The 20,095-nt window shown below is 35.9% G+C and overlaps 2 protein-coding genes across 2 annotated transcripts; both read left to right on the top strand.

Annotated features, from left to right (window-relative positions):
• The first annotated feature begins 981 nt into the window (after positions 1-981).
• Positions 982-8,456, top strand: LOC114374225 (protein SUPPRESSOR OF K(+) TRANSPORT GROWTH DEFECT 1-like). Its single transcript, XM_028331843.1, has 8 exons — positions 982-1,595; positions 1,697-1,802; positions 2,527-2,725; positions 7,364-7,432; positions 7,515-7,589; positions 7,691-7,789; positions 7,890-8,045; positions 8,150-8,456. The coding sequence occupies exons 1-8, from the start codon at positions 1,121-1,123 to the stop codon at positions 8,273-8,275; spliced, it is 1,305 nt and encodes a 434-aa protein (XP_028187644.1). The 5' UTR covers positions 982-1,120; the 3' UTR covers positions 8,276-8,456.
• Positions 8,457-9,612: 1,156 nt separating this feature from the next.
• Positions 9,613-14,086, top strand: LOC114374929 (subtilisin-like protease SBT5.3). Its single transcript, XM_028332654.1, has 11 exons — positions 9,613-9,739; positions 9,910-10,001; positions 10,134-10,231; positions 10,476-10,628; positions 10,700-10,811; positions 11,286-11,823; positions 11,916-12,010; positions 12,408-12,647; positions 12,750-12,864; positions 13,034-13,241; positions 13,356-14,086. Exons 1-11 carry the CDS (start codon positions 9,662-9,664, stop codon positions 13,901-13,903), a joined length of 2,277 nt encoding a protein of 758 aa, XP_028188455.1. The 5' UTR covers positions 9,613-9,661; the 3' UTR covers positions 13,904-14,086.
• The last annotated feature ends 6,009 nt before the right edge of the window (positions 14,087-20,095 follow it).

Below are 20,095 nucleotides of genomic sequence, written 5' to 3' on the forward strand. Positions count from 1 at the left end.
GGAATCCAAATATATGATCCTACAACACCCCGAAGTGTCTAGAGAAAAATTTAGGCATGTTAAGGCTATCATGCATATTTTCCAGGATATCATCAATGAAGCCACCATAATGTCTCAAATAGCTTCTTCAACTAGGTCTTTTTCTCTAGTAAAGGACCCTCTTTCGATCGCTTGGTCTCCTTCAAGCTCAACGTTGACGACAACTCTTGTGGCAATCTAGGACCTTCAGGGTATGGTGGGCTTATTCAAAACAGCCTAGGCCAATGACTCTCAGGTTTTACAGGATCATGCGGTTTTACTTCAAACCTTGTTGCTGTGATTTATCATGTCATTTTATGTGAAACAAACTCCAACTTTTGATGGATGACTTCTCTCCCCTTAATCCAAATGCTTCGCTCATAAGTCAGATCCAATCCTTCAACCAAAAGCCTTCACTACTTTGATTTCTACCTGGCTAGCTAAGAAAGGCTCTTCTTCTATCTTCTTCCAATTTGATGGAAAGGCTCTTCTTCCCCCACTGATAAAAAAAAATATTTAGCTTGCAAGTTAGAATTCACACAAACACAAATTTTGAAATTAAAATATAAAAAAATTGCAAGTTAAATTTCTTTTATTTATGTCCTTTTGCAAAAATTAATTACTATCTATGTTTTCTTTATCCCCAATTTTCCTTTCACCAATCAACCCATTCAATTATGTTTGTTTTAATTTGTTACAAAACACTCAATTTTCTTTAGAAAAAACAAAATAATAATTCAAACACAAATTTGTTTGCATGCGAGGCTAAATTCTCCGTAGCCTCCCATTCGCGCATTCACACATCTATGCAATCTAAACCGTCAATACAGATCAAACGCTTCAGAATTTCTACGAACAGAATACGCATCCAAAATAAAATACCATTCGATCTTAATCCAAGGATCACAATCGATGAACGTATATATCCGTAAACACACGGAATCCGTCTGCGTTTGAAGGAAGGTTCGACGGAAGAATCTTCTCTGACTCGCCCAAACCAAACGCTTTTTTTTTCTTTCCACGCGCAGACTAACACCCTTTCCTTCTTCTTCGTTCGGATCAGATTCTTGGAATTCTGAATCAAAATTCTCAGAAGAAGGAGATGTATAGCAATTTCAAAGAGCAAGCAATAGAGTACGTGAAACAAGCGGTAGATGAAGACAATAAGGGAAACTATGCGAAAGCGTTTCAGCTTTACATGAACGCGTTGGAGTATTTCAAAACGCATCTCAAGTACGAGAAGAACCCTAAGATCAAGGAGGCCATCACGCAGAAATTCACCGAGTATCTCCGCCGGGCCGAGGAGATCCGGGCGGTCCTCGACGACGGGCCCAGCGGCCCGGCCTCCAGCGGGGACGCCGCGGTCGCCACACGGCCCAAGACGAAGCCCAAGGACGGAGGGAAAGACGGAGACGGCGAGGATCCCGAGCAGGCCAAGCTCCGGGCCGGGCTCAACTCCGCGATCGTTAGGGAAAAGCCCAACGTGAAGTGGAACGACGTCGCGGGGTTAGAGAGCGCGAAGCAGGCGCTGCAGGAAGCGGTTATCTTGCCCGTGAAGTTTCCGCAGTTCTTCACTGGTGAGGGTTTTTTTACTTTTCGGTTAATCGATTGAAGGAAGTGTGATTTTAAATATTCGAAATTTCAATTGTTCGATTGGAATGGTTTGTTTTTGGTTCAGGTAAGCGACGACCTTGGAGAGCGTTCTTGTTGTACGGACCGCCGGGGACGGGGAAATCGTATTTGGCCAAGGCCGTTGCCACAGAAGCTGATTCTACGTTTTTCAGGTAGATTTATAATTTTGTTGTTTAAGCCTCTAATTAAGTGTGTGTTTTGGATGAACTTTTACAAAATTTATTGAAAATGATGTGATTTATGTTTGTATGATGTTATTATAACATAAGGGCAATGATTAAGGAATCAAAAGTGGATTTTTTTTTTTATTGGTAAGTGTAAGGGTATATTCTTCTATGATTTCCAATGCACTCTCTCAATAAAAAATTTCTATTTATCGATTCCTAACCAATGCCCTAAAGACACTAGTTAGCAGTACTCTTATTTTAAAAACAATTTAGTGGTAGGACTCAATATATTTTTTTATCCAAAGCAAAATCTACTTAAATTTAATTCTGCTCAATCAATTCCTTAACAGGGAACCAAACTTGTGAACATTTACTTAAAATCACGATAACTGATATTTCAATGTGATTTTGGATCATCCAATGTGAACCCAAACACTAAGTTTGGTGGATGAATGTGTGTGCATACGGATGATTTCACACCATCATCAACATCATTATCGTTAAAATTTCAATTTCTGAGTGCCATTGCTTTCATTATATGGATGATTGTAACTGATTTACTTTCCTTCACCTGTTAGGGAATGCAAATTTAACAGTTCTGCCTTGAGTCCTTGACAGTGATTTTGTTTGAAATAAAAAAGGTTGTGAATGTGAGTGCTTTGGTGGGCATTTTCTTGCAGCATGTTTTAACTTTTGAATTCTTCACCAGTGTTTCTTCATCAGACCTGGTTTCAAAGTGGATGGGAGAAAGTGAAAAGCTGGTCTCAAATCTTTTCCAAATGGCTCGCGAAAGTGCACCTTCTATAATATTCGTTGATGAAATAGATTCTCTATGTGGTCAACGTGGAGAAGGGAATGAGAGTGAAGCTTCAAGGCGTATTAAAACTGAGCTTCTGGTGCAGATGCAGGTAATAAATTTATGGTGCCATGGTGTAGATACGCTGATTGGAATAATACTTTAGTTGACATTTGAATTGCAATATCCTGAACAAGTCAAGAAGCTTGAGTCCCAGTTTATGATGTAGCTGTCCTGTAATGCTGTATATATGAATCATTTATTGAAAATTTGAAATCCTAAAACAAAATTTCTGGAGTTTAAATACTATGAAACATCGATTCATTCTACAATAGTTGATTTAAAGAGCAGAGTTGAGCTAATTCAGTTTCTCCTTATCTTTAGTTTGGGTCTTTTTGTTACATTTGATTGTGCAATAATTGCAACTCTTGAAATATCTTGATCTCTATTGGTTTCTTCAATAAGCCATCTGACACAAATGGCCTTTTCTTGTTGGATATCTATAAAATATCTTATTATATCTTTGTTGTCTTAGAATACTTTGTTGAAATATCAATTCCTTGTTTCTTTGGGTTAGTAGGCTTGTCATATTAGGGGGCTTGGGCTTGTACTAGTAATACTAAACTAGTACTTCACTTTATTTTTTATTTTTATTATAGCTAGGACTAAGGAGAAGAGTAAATAGTATGATTTTTAGTGCTGTGAAAAAGGAGAGAGGGAGACCGATAAGGACATTAGAGGAAGTTGTTAAGCAGAATCTTGTGGTGAATAATATCTTTAAAAATTTGGTCTTTAACCAAGCTGAATGGGGTTGTGTGATCCATTTACTATTATAGTTAGGCCTAGGACTACTGTATCTATCATATTATTACACACCATATCAATCTAAGAATATCATTGCCTTTATTCTCTCTTGCTCCCTTTGCCTATTACCTAAACATCATAATTCAAACAGTTCTTATCCTTGACTTATGCCGCAAATTTGTTTTAGTTTTCCACCATTGTGCATATTTCCTTGTATATCCACATCTATCATATTCCATTCTTGCTTCTTTTTTTGTATTTCTTTGTTTCCCGAGTGTTTTAAATCCTAGATAATTATACAACAACAACAACAACAACCACGCCTTATCCCACTAGGTGGGGTCGGCTACATGGATCAACTTCCGCCATAATGTTCTATCAAGTACCATACTTCTATCCAAACCATTGAGTTCGAGATCCTTTTTGATAACCTCTCTTATAGTCTTTTTGGGTCTTCCTCTGCCTCGAATTGTTTGTCTTTTCTCCATCTGGTCTACTCTCCTCACTACAGAGTCTACCGGTCTTCTCTCTACATGCCCAAACCACCTAAGTCTATTTTTCACCATCTTCTCTACAATCGGCGCTACTCCAACCCTCTCTCTAATAGCTTCGTTTCTAATTTTATCCTGTCGAGTCTTACCACACATCCACCGCAACATCCTCATCTCCGCTACACCTACTTTATTCTCATGTTGGCTCTTGACCGCCCAGCATTCTGTTCCGTACAAAATCGCCGGTCTTACCGCAGTCCGATAAAACATTCCCTTTAGCTTGATCGGTACCTTTGCATCACATAACACCCCCGATGCTTTTCTCCATTTCATCCATCCCGCTTGAATGCGATGATTCACATCCCCTTCAATTTCCCCATCATCCTGTATTACAGACCCAAGATATTTAAACCGTGTGATTTGAGGGATAATATGGTCTCCTATTTTCACCTCTGAGTTAGAAACCCTCATTCTTTTGTTGAACTTACATTCCATATACTCCGATTTGCTTCTGCTTAGGCGAAAGCCATGTGTTTCTAGAGCTCGTCTCCAAGTTTCCAACCTCTCATTCAACTCCTCCCTCGACTCTCCAAGGAGGACTATGTCATCTGCAAAAAGCATGCATCTCGGCGCTATCTCTTGGATTTGTTCCGTGAGGACATCCAGAATTAAGATAAAAAGGTAGGGGCTAAGGGTTGACCCTTGATGTAAACCAATTGTGATGGGAAAATCGTCTGACTCTCCACCCTGTGTCCTAACACTAGTCGATACCCTATCATACATATCTTGGATAGCTCGAATATATGCAACCCTAACCCCTTTCTTCTCTAGAGCTTTCCACAAAATCTCTCTAGGCACTCTATCATACGCTTTCTCCAAGTCAATAAAAATCAAGTGCAAGTCTTGTTGGGCCATGCGATATTGCTCCATCACCCGCTGTAATAAATAAATCGCTTCCATGGTCGACCTTCCCGGCATGAAACCAAATTGATTCTTAGTAACTTGAGTCTCCTTTCTTAATCTCCGTTCGATCACTCTTTCCCATAATTTCATGGTATGACTCATGAGCTTGATTCCCCTATAATTTGCACAATTTTGTATATCCCCTTTGTTCTTATAGATTGGCACTAACGTGCTTCTCCTCCATTCCTCCGGCATGCGTTTTGACCTCATAATTTCGTTAAAGAGTTCGGTGAGCCACTCAAGACCTCTATCTCCAAGAGTTTTCCACACTTCAATAGGTATGTTGTCTGGCCCCACCACCTTACCATTACTCATTCTTTTCAACGCTTCCTTTACTTCCTGTTTCTGAATCCGACGATAGTACTTATAGTTCCGGTCCTCTTCTCTTGTGTCTAGACTGCTAGAGTCATATCCATATCCATCATTAAATAAGTTGTGGAAATACGCCTTCCACCTTTCCTTGATATCTTTTTCATGCACTAAGACTTTGCCTTCTTCATCCTTAACACACTTTACTTGATCCAAATCTCTAGTCTTCCTCTCTCTACCCTTAGCAAGCCTATATATCTTTCTCCGTCCCTGGTTCCTAGAGCTTGGTATAGTCCATCAAAAGCTTGGGCTCTTGCCTCACTCACCGTCTTTTTGGTTTCATTTCTAGTTATCTTATACTTATCCCAAGTTTCAGAATTTCTACACCTAGACCACTCCTTGAAACACTCCTTTTTTACTCTAACTTTGCTCTGAACATTTTCATTCCACCACCACGATTCTTTACCCCTAGGTCCAAAATCTCTAGATTCACCCAACGTCTCTTTAGTCACTTTAATAATCTCTTGGGACATCTTGTTCCACATATCATTTGCACTTCCTTGTGATTGTCCACACCAACCCTCCCATATCTTTTGTTGGAAGATTCCTTGTTTCTCACCCTTCAAGTGCCACCATTTGATCCTTGGTGCTACCATAGGACTTCTTCTCTTTGCTCTATCTCTAATTCTTACATCCATAACCAACACTCTATGTTGGGTAGTCAAGCTCTCTCCCGGGATAACTTTACAGTTCAAGCAATACTTCCTATCAGACTTCCTGATAAGGAAGAAATCTATCTGAGAACATGTCCCTCCACTTTTGTAAGTGATAAGATGTTCCTCTCTTTTCTTAAACCATGTATTGGCTATAGAAAGATCCAAAGCCTCCGAAAACTCCAAGATGGATTTACCCTCCCCATTCATCTCCCCTAGGCCAAAACCCCCATGCACCCCCTCAAAACCTCTAGCCACGCTACCTACATGTCCATTGAGATCCCCTCCTAGGAAAACTTTCTCTCCTTGGGGTATATCCTGCAGTACCCTATCTAGATCCTCCCAAAATTTTACCTTAAAGTGTTCTGCTAACCCAACCTGAGGTGCGTACCCACTAATAATATTAAAGGTGTCCTGTCCCACTACCAATTTTAAGACTATGATACGATCTCCTACCCTTCTTACATCCACGACATCCTTCTTCCACTCCTTGTCCACAATAATCCCTACCCCATTTCTTGATCTGATTTTTCCCGTATACCACAACTTAAATCCCGAGTTGTCTAATTCTTTCGCTTTTTCACCTGTCCACTTAGTTTCTTGTAGGCACATAAAATTGATCTTCCTCCTCACCATAACATCCACTATTTCCATAGATTTTCCAGTAAGTGTGCCTATATTCCATGTACCAAAGCGAATCCTCCTGTCATGAACTAGCTTCTTTACCCACACCCGTTCACGAAAATGTGGGAACCCTTGCTTACTTTTCACTACATCCGGACGGCGATGCAGCGGCCCTTGCTCTTTTGACACTGTACTCGAGCCATACAGCGCGTTGCTTCCGGGCAACGACCTAGCATTCACATTATTACGTAATTGATCCATGTCATAGAGATTCGACAAAGTTTAACGTTGGCTGTCGAAAGCCTAACACAACCCTCTCCTTTTATCCGGGCTTGGGACCGGCTAAGAATAGTAAAGCTACCCTAGGCAAAATCCTAGATAATTATCTTATTAGAAAATAGAAAGTGTGGTTCTTGACATAATTATTCAATATTTTAATGGTGTGGAACATTTGCAATTATTATTATTATTATTATTTTAGGCATCCATTATCATCTGACTATTATACTTGGCTATAGTATAATTTCACTATTTTTTGCTGGTAAAAATCTGTAAAGTAACTTATTTGATGATTTTTAGTCATACACAAAGTTGCACACACTTTTTGACTAGCGACCTAAACCCTGTTATATTTAGCTTCTTTCTCTTAAGCTGAACATAGTAGCTAGTAATTTCTTTTTTTTAAAAAAAAAAAAAAAACTGTTCAATCCCACCCCCAATAATTACAACTATTATTATGCATCCTTATTTTTTCGGAAGATCCAAGGTTTCCAACAGCTTTGGCGTCAATTTTCATTTTCGCGTTTGTTCCTAATCATAATGTAGTTTATCCACTTCACATTGTAGGGTGTGGGACACAATGATCAGAAAGTTCTTGTTCTTGCAGCTACAAATACACCTTATGCTCTAGACCAGGTAAGAAGAAAATAGTTCTGTTTACTTATTTTTATCGTGATTCAATGGGATACTGTTTTGATTAATCAACTTGTAATTGCAGGCAATAAGGCGGCGTTTCGATAAGCGTATATACATACCCCTACCTGATTTAAAGGCTCGCCAACACATGTTCAAGGCATGGGCAATATACATGATGATGTTCATTGGTCTTATTGTGTATTGTGAACCTAGCAAATGGTCTTACTATGTCTTTTTCTTGGCTGATCAATTGAACAGGTGCACCTAGGAGATACTCCCCATAACTTGGCTGAAAGTGATTTTGAACATTTGGCTCGCAAGACAGAGGGGTTTTCAGGTTCAGATATATCTGTCTGTGTAAGTTTGACTTCTATATTTAATACCTGATTACAATAATGATCATTTTATTTGGATGTTTCAAGGTAAAGGTAATTAAATTGGACCTATTATTCTACAGGTGAAGGATGTTTTATTTGAACCTGTTCGCAAAACCCAAGATGCCATGTTTTTCTTTAGGAATACTGAGGGTATGTGGATCCCATGTGGGCCAAAGCAACAGGGTTCAGTGCAAACTACAATGCAGGATATTGCTGCGAAAGGACTTGCTTCTAAGGTATTCAAGATGCTGCGGATTTTGATGACAGTAGGACTGGAGAACTTCTTTTTCTAAATGATAATCAGATAATAACAGTTTTTATATTCTTGTTTGCTGTACAGATCCTCCCACCTCCTATATCGAGAACAGATTTTGACAAAGTACTTGCTAGACAAAGACCCACCGTAAGCAAGTCTGACCTTGATGTTCATGAGAGATTCACAAAGGAGTTCGGAGAGGAAGGATAATTCTGACGGAATTTTTCTTCAATCATCTGCACTAGCTTAAACATGTTATGATTTGTAATTTACAGTGCTATTGGATCAAGTGAAATGCATATTTTTACTAATCATAATTTGTGTATAAGAACAGACTGATGAAATAATCAGAAAAATAAATTTGATGTGAATATGTGATTCTGGTTACTCATGTTGGTCTTCATTTTGAATGTAGGTGTCCTAAATTTTAAGATAGTTTTAGGTTTTGAGTTTTTTTCAGATTCCAAGCTAGGGCGGGGTTGACAATTTTAGGTTAGAGATAAACTAATTTCATCACTAAAGATGCTGATTAGGATATTCGTTTAACTATAAAATCAAGTTTTGAGCTGATTGTCCAACAAAATATGTTATTAATTTACAATTCAAATTACTCCTAGGAAAACATATAAGTTGTCCTAAATGTGATTTATATCCGTGAAGAAATGCTTGGAAAGGTCATCTTTATTAGATATGCCTTGTAAGAAGGCATTGCTAACGATGACACAATAAGAAATTATCAATGGAAATAAAAGACTTTTTGGCCACCTCTGATTGTTTGAATCGTAGGGACGGCAAGTTGATAATTTGAAGAAGTGAATGGCATGTAAGTTGTCTAGTTACGATCAGTTCCAAATGTGAGAAGGAGGTCATCCGCCAAATGGACATAGAAAACAAAATAGTTTTTCTTACATCTTTGGCAGAGGGATTTGGGGAAATTATGAAGTAGGAAAAAAAAACTAGTGTTAAAAAGAAAAACCAAACTAGAAGGATTCAGACATTTGTCTTTGTATGTGCATACAGTACCAGAAATTTGAAGTTTGATATGGCCGTTTACTATGCTGAAAGAATCGGAGAATGTAACATTTTTGGCAGAAGCATTTAGTAATGAACTATAGGTTACATTTTTTTTATCTTCTCCTTTTCTTTTTCTTTTCTTTAAGAACCTGAAATGCACTGTAGCTTTTGGTCTGTAAGCATATGCCATTTGTGGTTGCCAATAACACACTCTCAAGTTCAGACAAGGGAACCACCCGTCGTCCTTTGAAGTTTTAAATATCGGGAAACATTTATTAGTTCACAAAACGATACAAGTATCAATCCAATAATTGCTGTTTATAATGCGTCCAAATGCTGTTAGTTCGTTAAATATATATTCATCTTATCTCCTTTTGTGAATGTCATTTAACTTTTATCGAAGAATCCCAAATGTACACTAAGTTATAACCAGAAACATATAAAGCCGGCAATGATTATTTTTATAAGTGTGACATGACATATAAGTTGGTTTGTTTTTGTATAAAATGGGTGAATCACCAACCACAAAATGAATCACCATTTCCACATCTAGCTTTCTATTCTGGACCCTTTCAACTTATCATGGGGTTTGCCAAAATTTTAAGCTCTTTCACCGTTCTGTTCATTGGGTATACCTTGGTGAATGGATCCACCCCAAAGGTAAGTAGCATTCTTAGTGGGGGTATTGATTAAGTAAACCTTGTTATATTCACTTGAATTTGATGCATGCTGCTACATGAGCTGCATCTACACCCTATGAGCTACATTATTAGCAGCTCCTAACTACTTACATAGAACAAAAATTAACTTTTGAATTTGCATTGATGTAGCATTATATAGTTTACATGGGAGATCATTCACACCCCAATTCAGAATCTGTAATCAGAGCAAACCATGAGATACTAGCTTCAGTTACTGGAAGGCATGTCACTCAGTTTAAGATAAAATTCATGGATTAATTATGACTAATGAGGTTCTTTTAAGCTTGATTTATTAAGAACGGAATAACTTAGGCTAACATAGTCTTTCTTGTGTAAATACATACACTTTTCAGCCTTAGTGAAGCAAAGGCAGCAGCACTCCACCATTACAGTAAAAGCTTCCAAGGCTTCTCAGCTATGATTACACCAGTGCAAGCTAGTCAACTTGCAGGTATTGATTGTATTCCAGTGTTATATCCTTTCCTTATCTTTCCACCATATTGGACAAGGAAACATTTTGAATAAGAGATGGAAGACTAATTCAATATTTTGGGAATGGCTTCTTTATTTAAATGGGGTTGCTCTAATTTGGAGCTGTATAAGCCCAAGTTTCAGAGTTAAAAGCATATTCTATATGGAATTCATTAACCACTTACTTGGTCAGGCTCTGAATGACGTTTTGAATTGTGTTTCAGAATATAAATCAGTAGTGTCCGTATTTGAGAGCAAAATGAATAAACTTCACACAACACATTCTTGGGATTTTCTTGGATTAGAAACTATCAACAAGAACAATCCTAAAGCACTGGACACCACATCCGATGTCATTGTTGGTGTCATTGACTCTGGTAAGTACTTTCTCTGATACTCTCTTTTTTCTCATTTTTATTACAATGAGTGACTCTACATTGGTTTTCAGGCATCTGGCCGGAATCGGAAAGCTTCACTGATTATGGATTAGGTCCTGTGCCCAAAAAATTCAAGGGAGAGTGTGTTACTGGTGAAAAATTTACACTAGCCAATTGCAACAAGTAAGAACTCTTTTTGGAATTCTAAATCCATCATAGACTGGTTTTTAAGATTGATGTACAAAGTATATATATTGACGTAAATAAATTATGAACTTGAAGCTGTTGAAGTGTAATATAAAATCATTTTTGTGAAGTTTAAACTTTTGGGATAGTTGATTTATGACATGGTATTAGAATGTCTGTGACCAAGTGGTCCAGAGTTCCATCTCTACCAACCTCATTCTTCTAATAAAAAACTGAATTTCAGCACAAGGTAGTTGGATCCGTCTATTGTTCACATTTCAAAGTTTAAGGGACTCTAACATGAGTGGATGTTGTGTTAAAGACTTATCATACAACTATTCGTGTTTCCTCACCTAATAGCTTAAACTTTTGTGACGGTTTGTGATAGAAGCTTACTCATTGTATGCTATAGAAATATACAGATTGTCATTTTCTAACTATGTCATCTCACCTGGATTTTTTATTTTTCAGGAAAATTATTGGTGCTCGGTTCTATTCAAAAGGGATTGAGGCAGAAGTTGGTCCTCTAGAGACCGCTAACAAGATTTTTTTCCGGTCAGCTCGGGATGGTGATGGACACGGAACACACACGGCTTCCACAATAGCAGGGTCCATTGTTGCTAATGCCAGCTTATTAGGCATTGCCAAAGGAACCGCTAGAGGTGGTGCCCCAAGCGCGAGACTTGCAATTTACAAGGCATGTTGGTTTGATTTCTGCAGTGATGCTGATGTTCTTTCTGCCATGGATGATGCCATCCATGATGGGGTTGACATACTATCTCTTTCCCTTGGCCCTGACCCTCCGCAGCCAATTTACTTCGAGAATGCAATCAGTGTAGGAGCATTCCATGCATTCCAAAAGGGTGTTCTTGTTTCTGCTTCTGCTGGAAACTCAGTTTTTCCACGTACTGCATGCAATGTTGCTCCTTGGATCCTCACTGTTGCTGCTAGCACAATAGACAGGGAATTCAGTTCAAATATCTACCTTGGTAACTCGAAGGTTTTAAAGGTGAGGCCAATAACACAAATTTGGTCACCAATATACATCCTAATGCATATTAGTATCAGTTAGTAAATCAAGAAAGATTTATGTGCCTTCAGGGTTCTTCTTTAAATCCAATAAGAATGGAGCATTCGAATGGTTTAATATATGGAAGTGCCGCTGCAGCTGCAGGAGTTTCAGCAACAAATGCAAGGTATCTTCTGCATTAAGTAGCTAAGCACAACACTTCATTTTGATAAATGTTTCGGATTCTATATAACTATTTGCCTTCTTTAAGCCGTATTAAAACTCATTAAAGTCAGTCCTCTAGTTAGAAAATGAGACAATATTATTAGTACATCTAACTTTTTGTTTTGAAACATAGACAACTCTAGTCTCTCTATTTGCCATATCATTATTATACCATTAGCGAAAAAACTGTGGATATTTAGAATCACACATCTTGTTTGACTCCAAATAGTTAAAATTAGTGTCCTATTCTGCATAAATGTATAGAAACTATTCAAGGATGCTGACTTTAATCCCAAGACATCTAGAGTGACATGATTCAATTTTTTAATCCTAATTTTTTTAATTTCTTTTGTTTACAGCTTCTGCAAGAACAATACTCTAGATCCTACCTTAATCAAGGGTAAAATTGTAATCTGCACAATTGAGACTTTCAGTGATGACAGACGAGCCAAGGCCATAGCAATAAGGCAAGGAGGGGGTGTCGGAATGATACTTATTGATCATAATGCCAAAGATATTGGTTTTCAATTTGTCATCCCAAGCACTCTCATTGGTCAGGATGCCGTACAAGAGCTTCAAGCATATATAAAGACAGATAAGTGAGTTTTAAAAGTTTGTCAAAAGAGAGAAAAAAAAATCTCTATTACCAAAGTTAGTCACAATCCATGAAACATCACCTGCTAATGCTTTTACTATGTCAGGAATCCCACTGCTATAATCAACCCAACAATAACTGTAGTCGGTACCAAACCTGCTCCAGAAATGGCAGCTTTTTCTTCCATTGGACCAAATATAATAACACCAGACATTATTAAGGTAAGTTTACTCAATAAACTATATGTTTTAGATCTGCATGCACCACAGATTCTCTTCCTAGTTTAATTTTATGTTGACACACACCCAAAAAGGATAAAGAGGATTTAGTGTTGAAAGTTGATCATATACCTATATATGCTAAATAGTGTGCTCTCATCCCACTATGCAGCCTGACATAACAGCACCTGGAGTGAATATTTTGGCAGCATGGTCTCCAGTGGCAACTGAAGCCACAGTTGAACATCGATCTGTCGACTATAACATCATTTCCGGAACATCAATGTCTTGCCCACATGTAACTGCAGTTGCGGCAATTATAAAATCTCACCACCCACACTGGGGTCCTGCAGCCATAATGTCTTCAATAATGACAACAGGTAAGTTGTTCATTCATGCTAGAAAAGTTCCTGGCAACAACAAAAACCATGAGAATAGATGTTTGTAATTGTGTGTGATGATCCTAAATTGGTGCCTTTGTTCTGATGTTACAGCGACAGTTATTGATAACACACGTCGAGTCATAGGAAGAGATCCGAATGGAACACAAACCACACCATTTGACTATGGATCTGGACATGTTAATCCGGTTGCATCACTCAATCCTGGATTAGTATATGATTTTAATTCCCAAGATGTTCTCAATTTTCTGTGCAGCAATGGGGCAAGCCCGGCACAACTTAAGAACCTCACTGGGGTTATTAGTCAATGTCAGAAACCTCTTACAGCTTCCTCCAACTTCAATTACCCTTCAATTGGTGTGTCCAGCTTGAATGGAAGTTTATCAGTGTATCGTACAGTTACTTATTATGGTCAGGGGCCAACGGTATATCGTGCAAGCGTTGAAAATCCATCTGGTGTGAATGTTAAAGTTACACCTGCAGAATTGAAGTTTGTGAAAACTGGGGAAAAAATAACTTTCAGGATTGATTTCTTCCCTTTCAAGAACAGCGATGGAAGCTTTGTGTTTGGTGCTTTGATATGGAACAATGGCATACAAAGGGTTAGGAGTCCTATTGGTCTCAATGTACTATCTACTTAAAATTGATTGGTTATACCTTAAGAAAATGGATTTATTTATATATATCACTTTGATTTCGGCAATAAAAAAAAAAAAGTTCAATAGATATCATTGAGGATTTCCAATATAGCGAATTCTCCACAAGCAAGACTGGATCTTTATGTACTAATATTTGTCTGATTCAATGGAAGTGTTGTCAATTTCTATTGCCTGTGATAATAATACCCTGTCTTTTTTTAAAAAAATTAATTAAAAGAGTTTTTTTAATTAAAATAAATGAGTTTTTATTTAAATAAAATAGAGGTTTGGAATAAATAATAAATGAGTTTTTAAAAAATAAAAAGAGAGTTAAAAAAAATAAGAGGGAGATTTATTTTTTCATTTTTCATCTATTTAATAGAGAAAAAAGAGTGTTTTTAGAGATTGGAGGAAGAATTCTAGAGAGCACCTAAAACACCAGGCCGCCATTGGTAGCAAGAAACGTTACAACGACTAAATCGAGGAATGAGTTACTCAAACTTATAGATTAAAATTAACATGTGTAGAGATCCCTAAAGAATTAAATTTGGGATTATTTTGAATTATTTTATAAAATTCAATTTTGTTTTTATGCTTTTATTTATGAATTGAGTGTGTTTAGGGATCAATTAACATCTGGATGTGAAATTGTTGTGATTTGATTTCAGGAGTATTTGTTTTTTATTGTGTTTTTACTTCTGTGCCTTTTAGGAATTTTGATTGGTTTTAAAATTAAGGTTAAATTATTTTATTTTAGTTGTTGTTTCTTGACCTTTTCACTGATCTAATTTTTGTGACGGTGATTGCAAACTCTGCGTACAAAATAATTAATCTAGAGATTCTTTTGGTGTCACTAATTTTTATTTAGTCTATCATATATATTGTAATTGGCAAAAGTATTCCACTTAGATATCCACGTGCATTTAAGATTTTCTCTCATGCTTTGCCTATTCGATTTGATTAAGGGATCGCGGTTTTGCATATCGATATTTCTTTCCGCAATAATGGATTGAGAAAGTTAGATAGATTGTTGTGGTATTTTTGTTAGAAGCATGATGTTGTTGTACATAGGTACATGCTAATTGCTGGCATATTCATATACGGAAGCTTTCTAATTACACCATGGTACTTTCTACACGTGTATGAATGATTAATATATATATATATATATATATATATATATATATATATATATATATACATTGAAACGTGAATGGATGGGTGATAATATATCATTTTGAGATTTTGGTGTGGATGTGACCATAGTTATTTAAATATTGAACGAAAAAGAGCTTTCAATTGAATTTTCATTTGCTTTACCCATTTTAATATGTCCATGTGAAAGTTATACTTTTGTATTAGATTTTAAAAGTTGATTCATTGTATGTGCATGTTTATGAATTGCAAAGAAAAAGTGACATTTCAATTGTTAGCTAGGTTGGGATTTGTTAGGTGGTCCTCGTTCTTGCCTTTCGGATATATATATTTCAAATAATAAAAGTAAAAAAAAAAATTAAATAAAGTTATAAAACTATTGCTTAATAATAATAATTACTTTTGTTACATTTCAATTTAATCATTGTATATACTCTTTTTAATTGAAAATAATATAATTTAATTTAATATATACGTATTTTGTACATGTAAATATTATTACTGTGTGATGTGTATATGATTCATGAAACATGATAAATTGTTATATTAAGATCATGAAATTGTGATTGAAATTGTGTAAGTGATAAATTGAGTATGCAATGAATTGTGAGATACATGTGTATTAAGCTGTTGTATGTAATGAGTTGTGAGTTATCAATTGTTCAATCATACAACTGTAAGATCCTTTAAGGGCGGCGAGTTTTGTGATGGGTTTCACTTTGGGAATCCGACGAGTTTAATCAGTTTAAATACGACGAGTTAAAATGATTTTGAAAACAATTGAGTGATTGTGTATATTGCATAATTCATAGGTAGAGTATGTGTGTTAAAATATTTTGAGTTGGACCTAAATCAGGAATGACAGGCTTCTCGGATTCTAGGCCTTGGGGGTAAATATACTTGGTTTGAGTGCTACTTTAAGTTTGTGCCGATCCCACATGGTTGAAGTATTCTCGCAAAACAAAGTGACCCTAACTAGTCTTCCTATGATTTCACTTAGTGAGAGTGACCTGACTTACCTATTGTGAGACATGTCTTGTCATGTACTCCTAAGCTCCTAATGAGGTTTTCACTGAAAATGGTATCACATTGCATGTAGGCTTAAGTCTAGTATATTTGTTGCATAATGTTGTGTTTGGCCTTCATTGAGTTAACGATTGAGATTTCGGTATTATTTTCTGGAGTGTGTGAACTTGAATGAGTGTGCATACTTGCGTGTGATTTTGTGAAGTGATGATGTTTGTGTAAATTCAGCTTTATGTATTTATATGTTTCACACATTCTAGTATTTTTTTTATATACAAATGTGATAACTCATTCCCGATGTGTATTTTTATTTGGGCTAAATGTCATTTTGTTTCAGGTGAGCTAACATATGATGAGTTCCATGCTGGAGATGGAGAGGCTTAGCCTTTCTCAGGGAAATGCTCTTATAGATGTGACATCGGGACATGACATTTTTATTTCATATGTTATAGTTCCATGACCAATATAGTTGTTTTATGTTTTATGCTATCAGTTTGACTTTTTTCATTCATTTGGAAGACCTTGTTTTGAGTCGACATGATTTTATTATTTTTTGGACAAGTACTATTATGATGTTCGAGAAGCGAATGTGAACCTTTACCTTCACTACTACAAACAATGGTTTTAATATCGCTAAGTTAACATTGGTTTTATGTAAAACTGATGTTAACAAAAAATGCAGTGGCAATAACACGAGTTTGTTAACATCGGTTTTTAATAAAACCGATGTTAACATGAGTTCATTACATCGGTTTTTAAAAACTCGATGTTAACAAACTTTGATAGCATCGGCTTTACCAAAAATCGATGTTACTGAAGAACGTAGAGAAAACTCAACATCATTTTTTTGAAAAACCGATGTTAAGGTTACTTTGTTAGCATCGTTTTTTTTATTAAAAAAATTGATGTTGTGAGATCTTTTAATCATTGTCTAGTGCCGAAAACCCTGAAGTTCAGGACCTTTGAAATCTCTCACTCTCAGCACTTTCACTCTCATTCTGATCACTCTCACTTGAACACTTTGACACTCTGATTTGCAACCTCTCACGACACTCTAACTCCATCATAAGCAACATTGGAACCTCTCGGTCACAAAAGGTTAGATTTCTTCTCCTTTCTTCGTGTTTCTGTACTTTGTTCTCCTTCACGCACTGCCATTTGAAGTCCTTCTTCTTTTCTCAGTCTCATAGGACCCTTTATCATTTCCTTTCTCTTTATCCTTCGTATTAGTCTAACAGGACGCAATATAAAAGAAGTGAAGCCAGGTAAGTCTTTGATATATATATATATATATATATATATATATATATATATATATATATATATATATATATATATATATATATATATATATATACAGCTTACAACGTATTTAACGAAATGTGCATGTGTATGTGTGGATGATAGCTTGTATATGTAACTGGTTTATGAAGCAACTGATTTTTCATATTGATTACTGAACCACGAACTAGTTAATGGTTAGGATTGAATGTTGTTGGCTTATGAAGCCTTTGAGGCAACACAAAGACTTCTTATGTTATTAATTAAGCTCACTACCTATCTATGACTATGTGTATCTATATGTATATATGTTTGATGCATTTTCTTTCAAGTTATGATGCATTTTCTGAAACTGGATGCAAGTGCCATTCATTAGGCATTAATTGAAACTGGGTGCATTTTCAAGTTACAGTGTATCTATATGTATATATATGTTTATGGGAATGATGATTGATGTAGGTGGTGATTGACCTGTCTCTTGGATTGCTACTATGTTTTTGGACTGTGCTGACTGTACTGAGAAACTTTATATCCATACACGCTCACTCTCAGTAGAAGAGGTAAGTAAGTTAATGCTAGGATGTTGTAACTTGTAAATGTAATGAGATGAATATGAACTGGGGAAAAACTGTCTGTGAATTAGCATGCCTTCATTTTATGTGGTGTACTTGTTTGGTGTAGATGTGGTGAATGGTATTGTATATCATTTTGATTGGTTGAATCACTGTAAATTAGCTCCTAGTTGCACCAGCATCTGCAACAGCTAAATGTTTGTCTTTTTTTTATTCTTTAATTACATAGGCCAAAAAATAAGAAAGAAAGTTGAAAACTTTAATCGTATAATCATCACAATGAGTTAAACAAACTTGGTTTCTTCTAATTTCCACTAGATTTGATTTGTGCTAGTTTTGCTATAGTACAGGTTAGATTTTGATTTTGATTATGATTTTTTTTTCCTTTTCTATGTTTATGATATGTTGAGTTCAATCCATATGGATAATACGGATTTGGGGTTTAGTGGCTCATTTTCTTTTTATTTGTGTTAAACACATGTAGAAATGGATAGATGAACTGAAATTAAACATTAAAAAGAGATAAGATGGAGTAGACAAGTGTTGCTTACCTAAGGTTCCACTTGAGAAAAATGAAAAATGTTTCTCCCATAATTAACTTATGCATAAGTTAAAATCAACTTTTAAAAGAGTTAATAAGAGATAATTTCTACATATTAGCTTATGCATAAGTTAATTTTAACTTACAAAAAAATTATTTCAGTTTTTCCTTCTTTTTTTCTTCTTTTAGAAGTGGGTGTATTTTTTTGTTAATCTTGTAGTTGACATTATTTAGTGGGATAAAATTTTATTGGTTGCTAGTGAGTGGTCATGAAGTTGTTGCTTAAGAGTTGTTAGTTAAACATATCTAATTTTCAATGTAATTTGTAGGCATTTTTTCATTTTGTTGTTTGCATTGTGATCACGACATTCATTGTTGGCCATTATATTGATCATCATCACAGGTACATTTGTTTTTCATAAAGTTTTTATGCTCTTGTTTGTCAACAATGTGTTTATTACTTCTTGACTGTGATTAATGAGTATTGATTCATATACAAGTTATGTTCATGATGAGTAAACCTTAGATTCCTGTTTGAGATTGAATACAATGATTCTTGTAGATAGTTTGCATTAATCGTTGTATTGAATCTTGAATTGTCCATTTGAACAATTTGGGAAGAGTCATATTTTTATAGTATATTCATGCGTAAAGGTTAAGTTTATTTTCTTAAATTTGATGAAATTTCGGTACAATGTATTTCTCTATGTTCTTTTAGTGCATACTTGATTGTCGTGGAATTAATCTCACCACTTTCATGTTGTGTACTTGGAGACCAATGCGAAATGCTGCCAAAATTTCGTCAAATTTAAGAAGAGAGACTTAACCTTGACATATGAATTTACTATAAAAATATGTCTTCCTTGAATGGGATAGGGTCACACCTTTAATGAAAAAGTAAGAGTTTCATGCATTGAAAAACTTTGTGAGTATCACAGAGTTAATAATTAGATGGATTGAAGTTAGATGAACGCAAGTCGCATGAGCCTTGTGCAAGAGAAAGGCATGGACTAGTTGTTGGAATTCGCCTCTGAAAGAAGTCGACCGGATGAGGATGGAAAATATTTATATCCTTCTATAAATTTTTTGAACGGGAAATGACAACTACTCAACGACATATGGGAATATCTACTGTGTGATGTGATTAAGAAGAATTATACAACATAGATATGACATGGTGAATTGACAGACATACAGAGGGAGTTCCAATATGAACCGATTGATGTACAAATAGGAGATCTCTTAGAGGAATTGATTTGTGATCTTGGACAAGAATCTTTTCAGCAAGCACATGCCCTTATGTATGATACATTGCAAAGTGATTAGAAGAAACTTTTGTATCTGGGGTGCAAGAAGTCTTTGACCTTGTTGTCAACAGTGTTAAGTCTGGTTAATGTCAAGGTCATATATGGGTGGAGTGACAGAAGCTTCACTTCACTTCTTCTAGTGGTTCAGGATATGCTTTCAGAGGAAAACACATTGCCAAAAAGTTACTATCTGACGAAGAAAATACTTTGTCTGATGGGTATGGAGTACCAGAAGATTCATGTGTGTCTTAATGATTGCATATTGTACAGAAATGAGTTTGAAGAAATGCACAACTCCCCATGTGTTTGTGTC

Source organism: Glycine soja, chromosome 11 (assembly GCF_004193775.1).
Source record: "Glycine soja cultivar W05 chromosome 11, ASM419377v2, whole genome shotgun sequence".
Lineage (NCBI taxonomy): Eukaryota > Viridiplantae > Streptophyta > Magnoliopsida > Fabales > Fabaceae > Glycine > Glycine soja.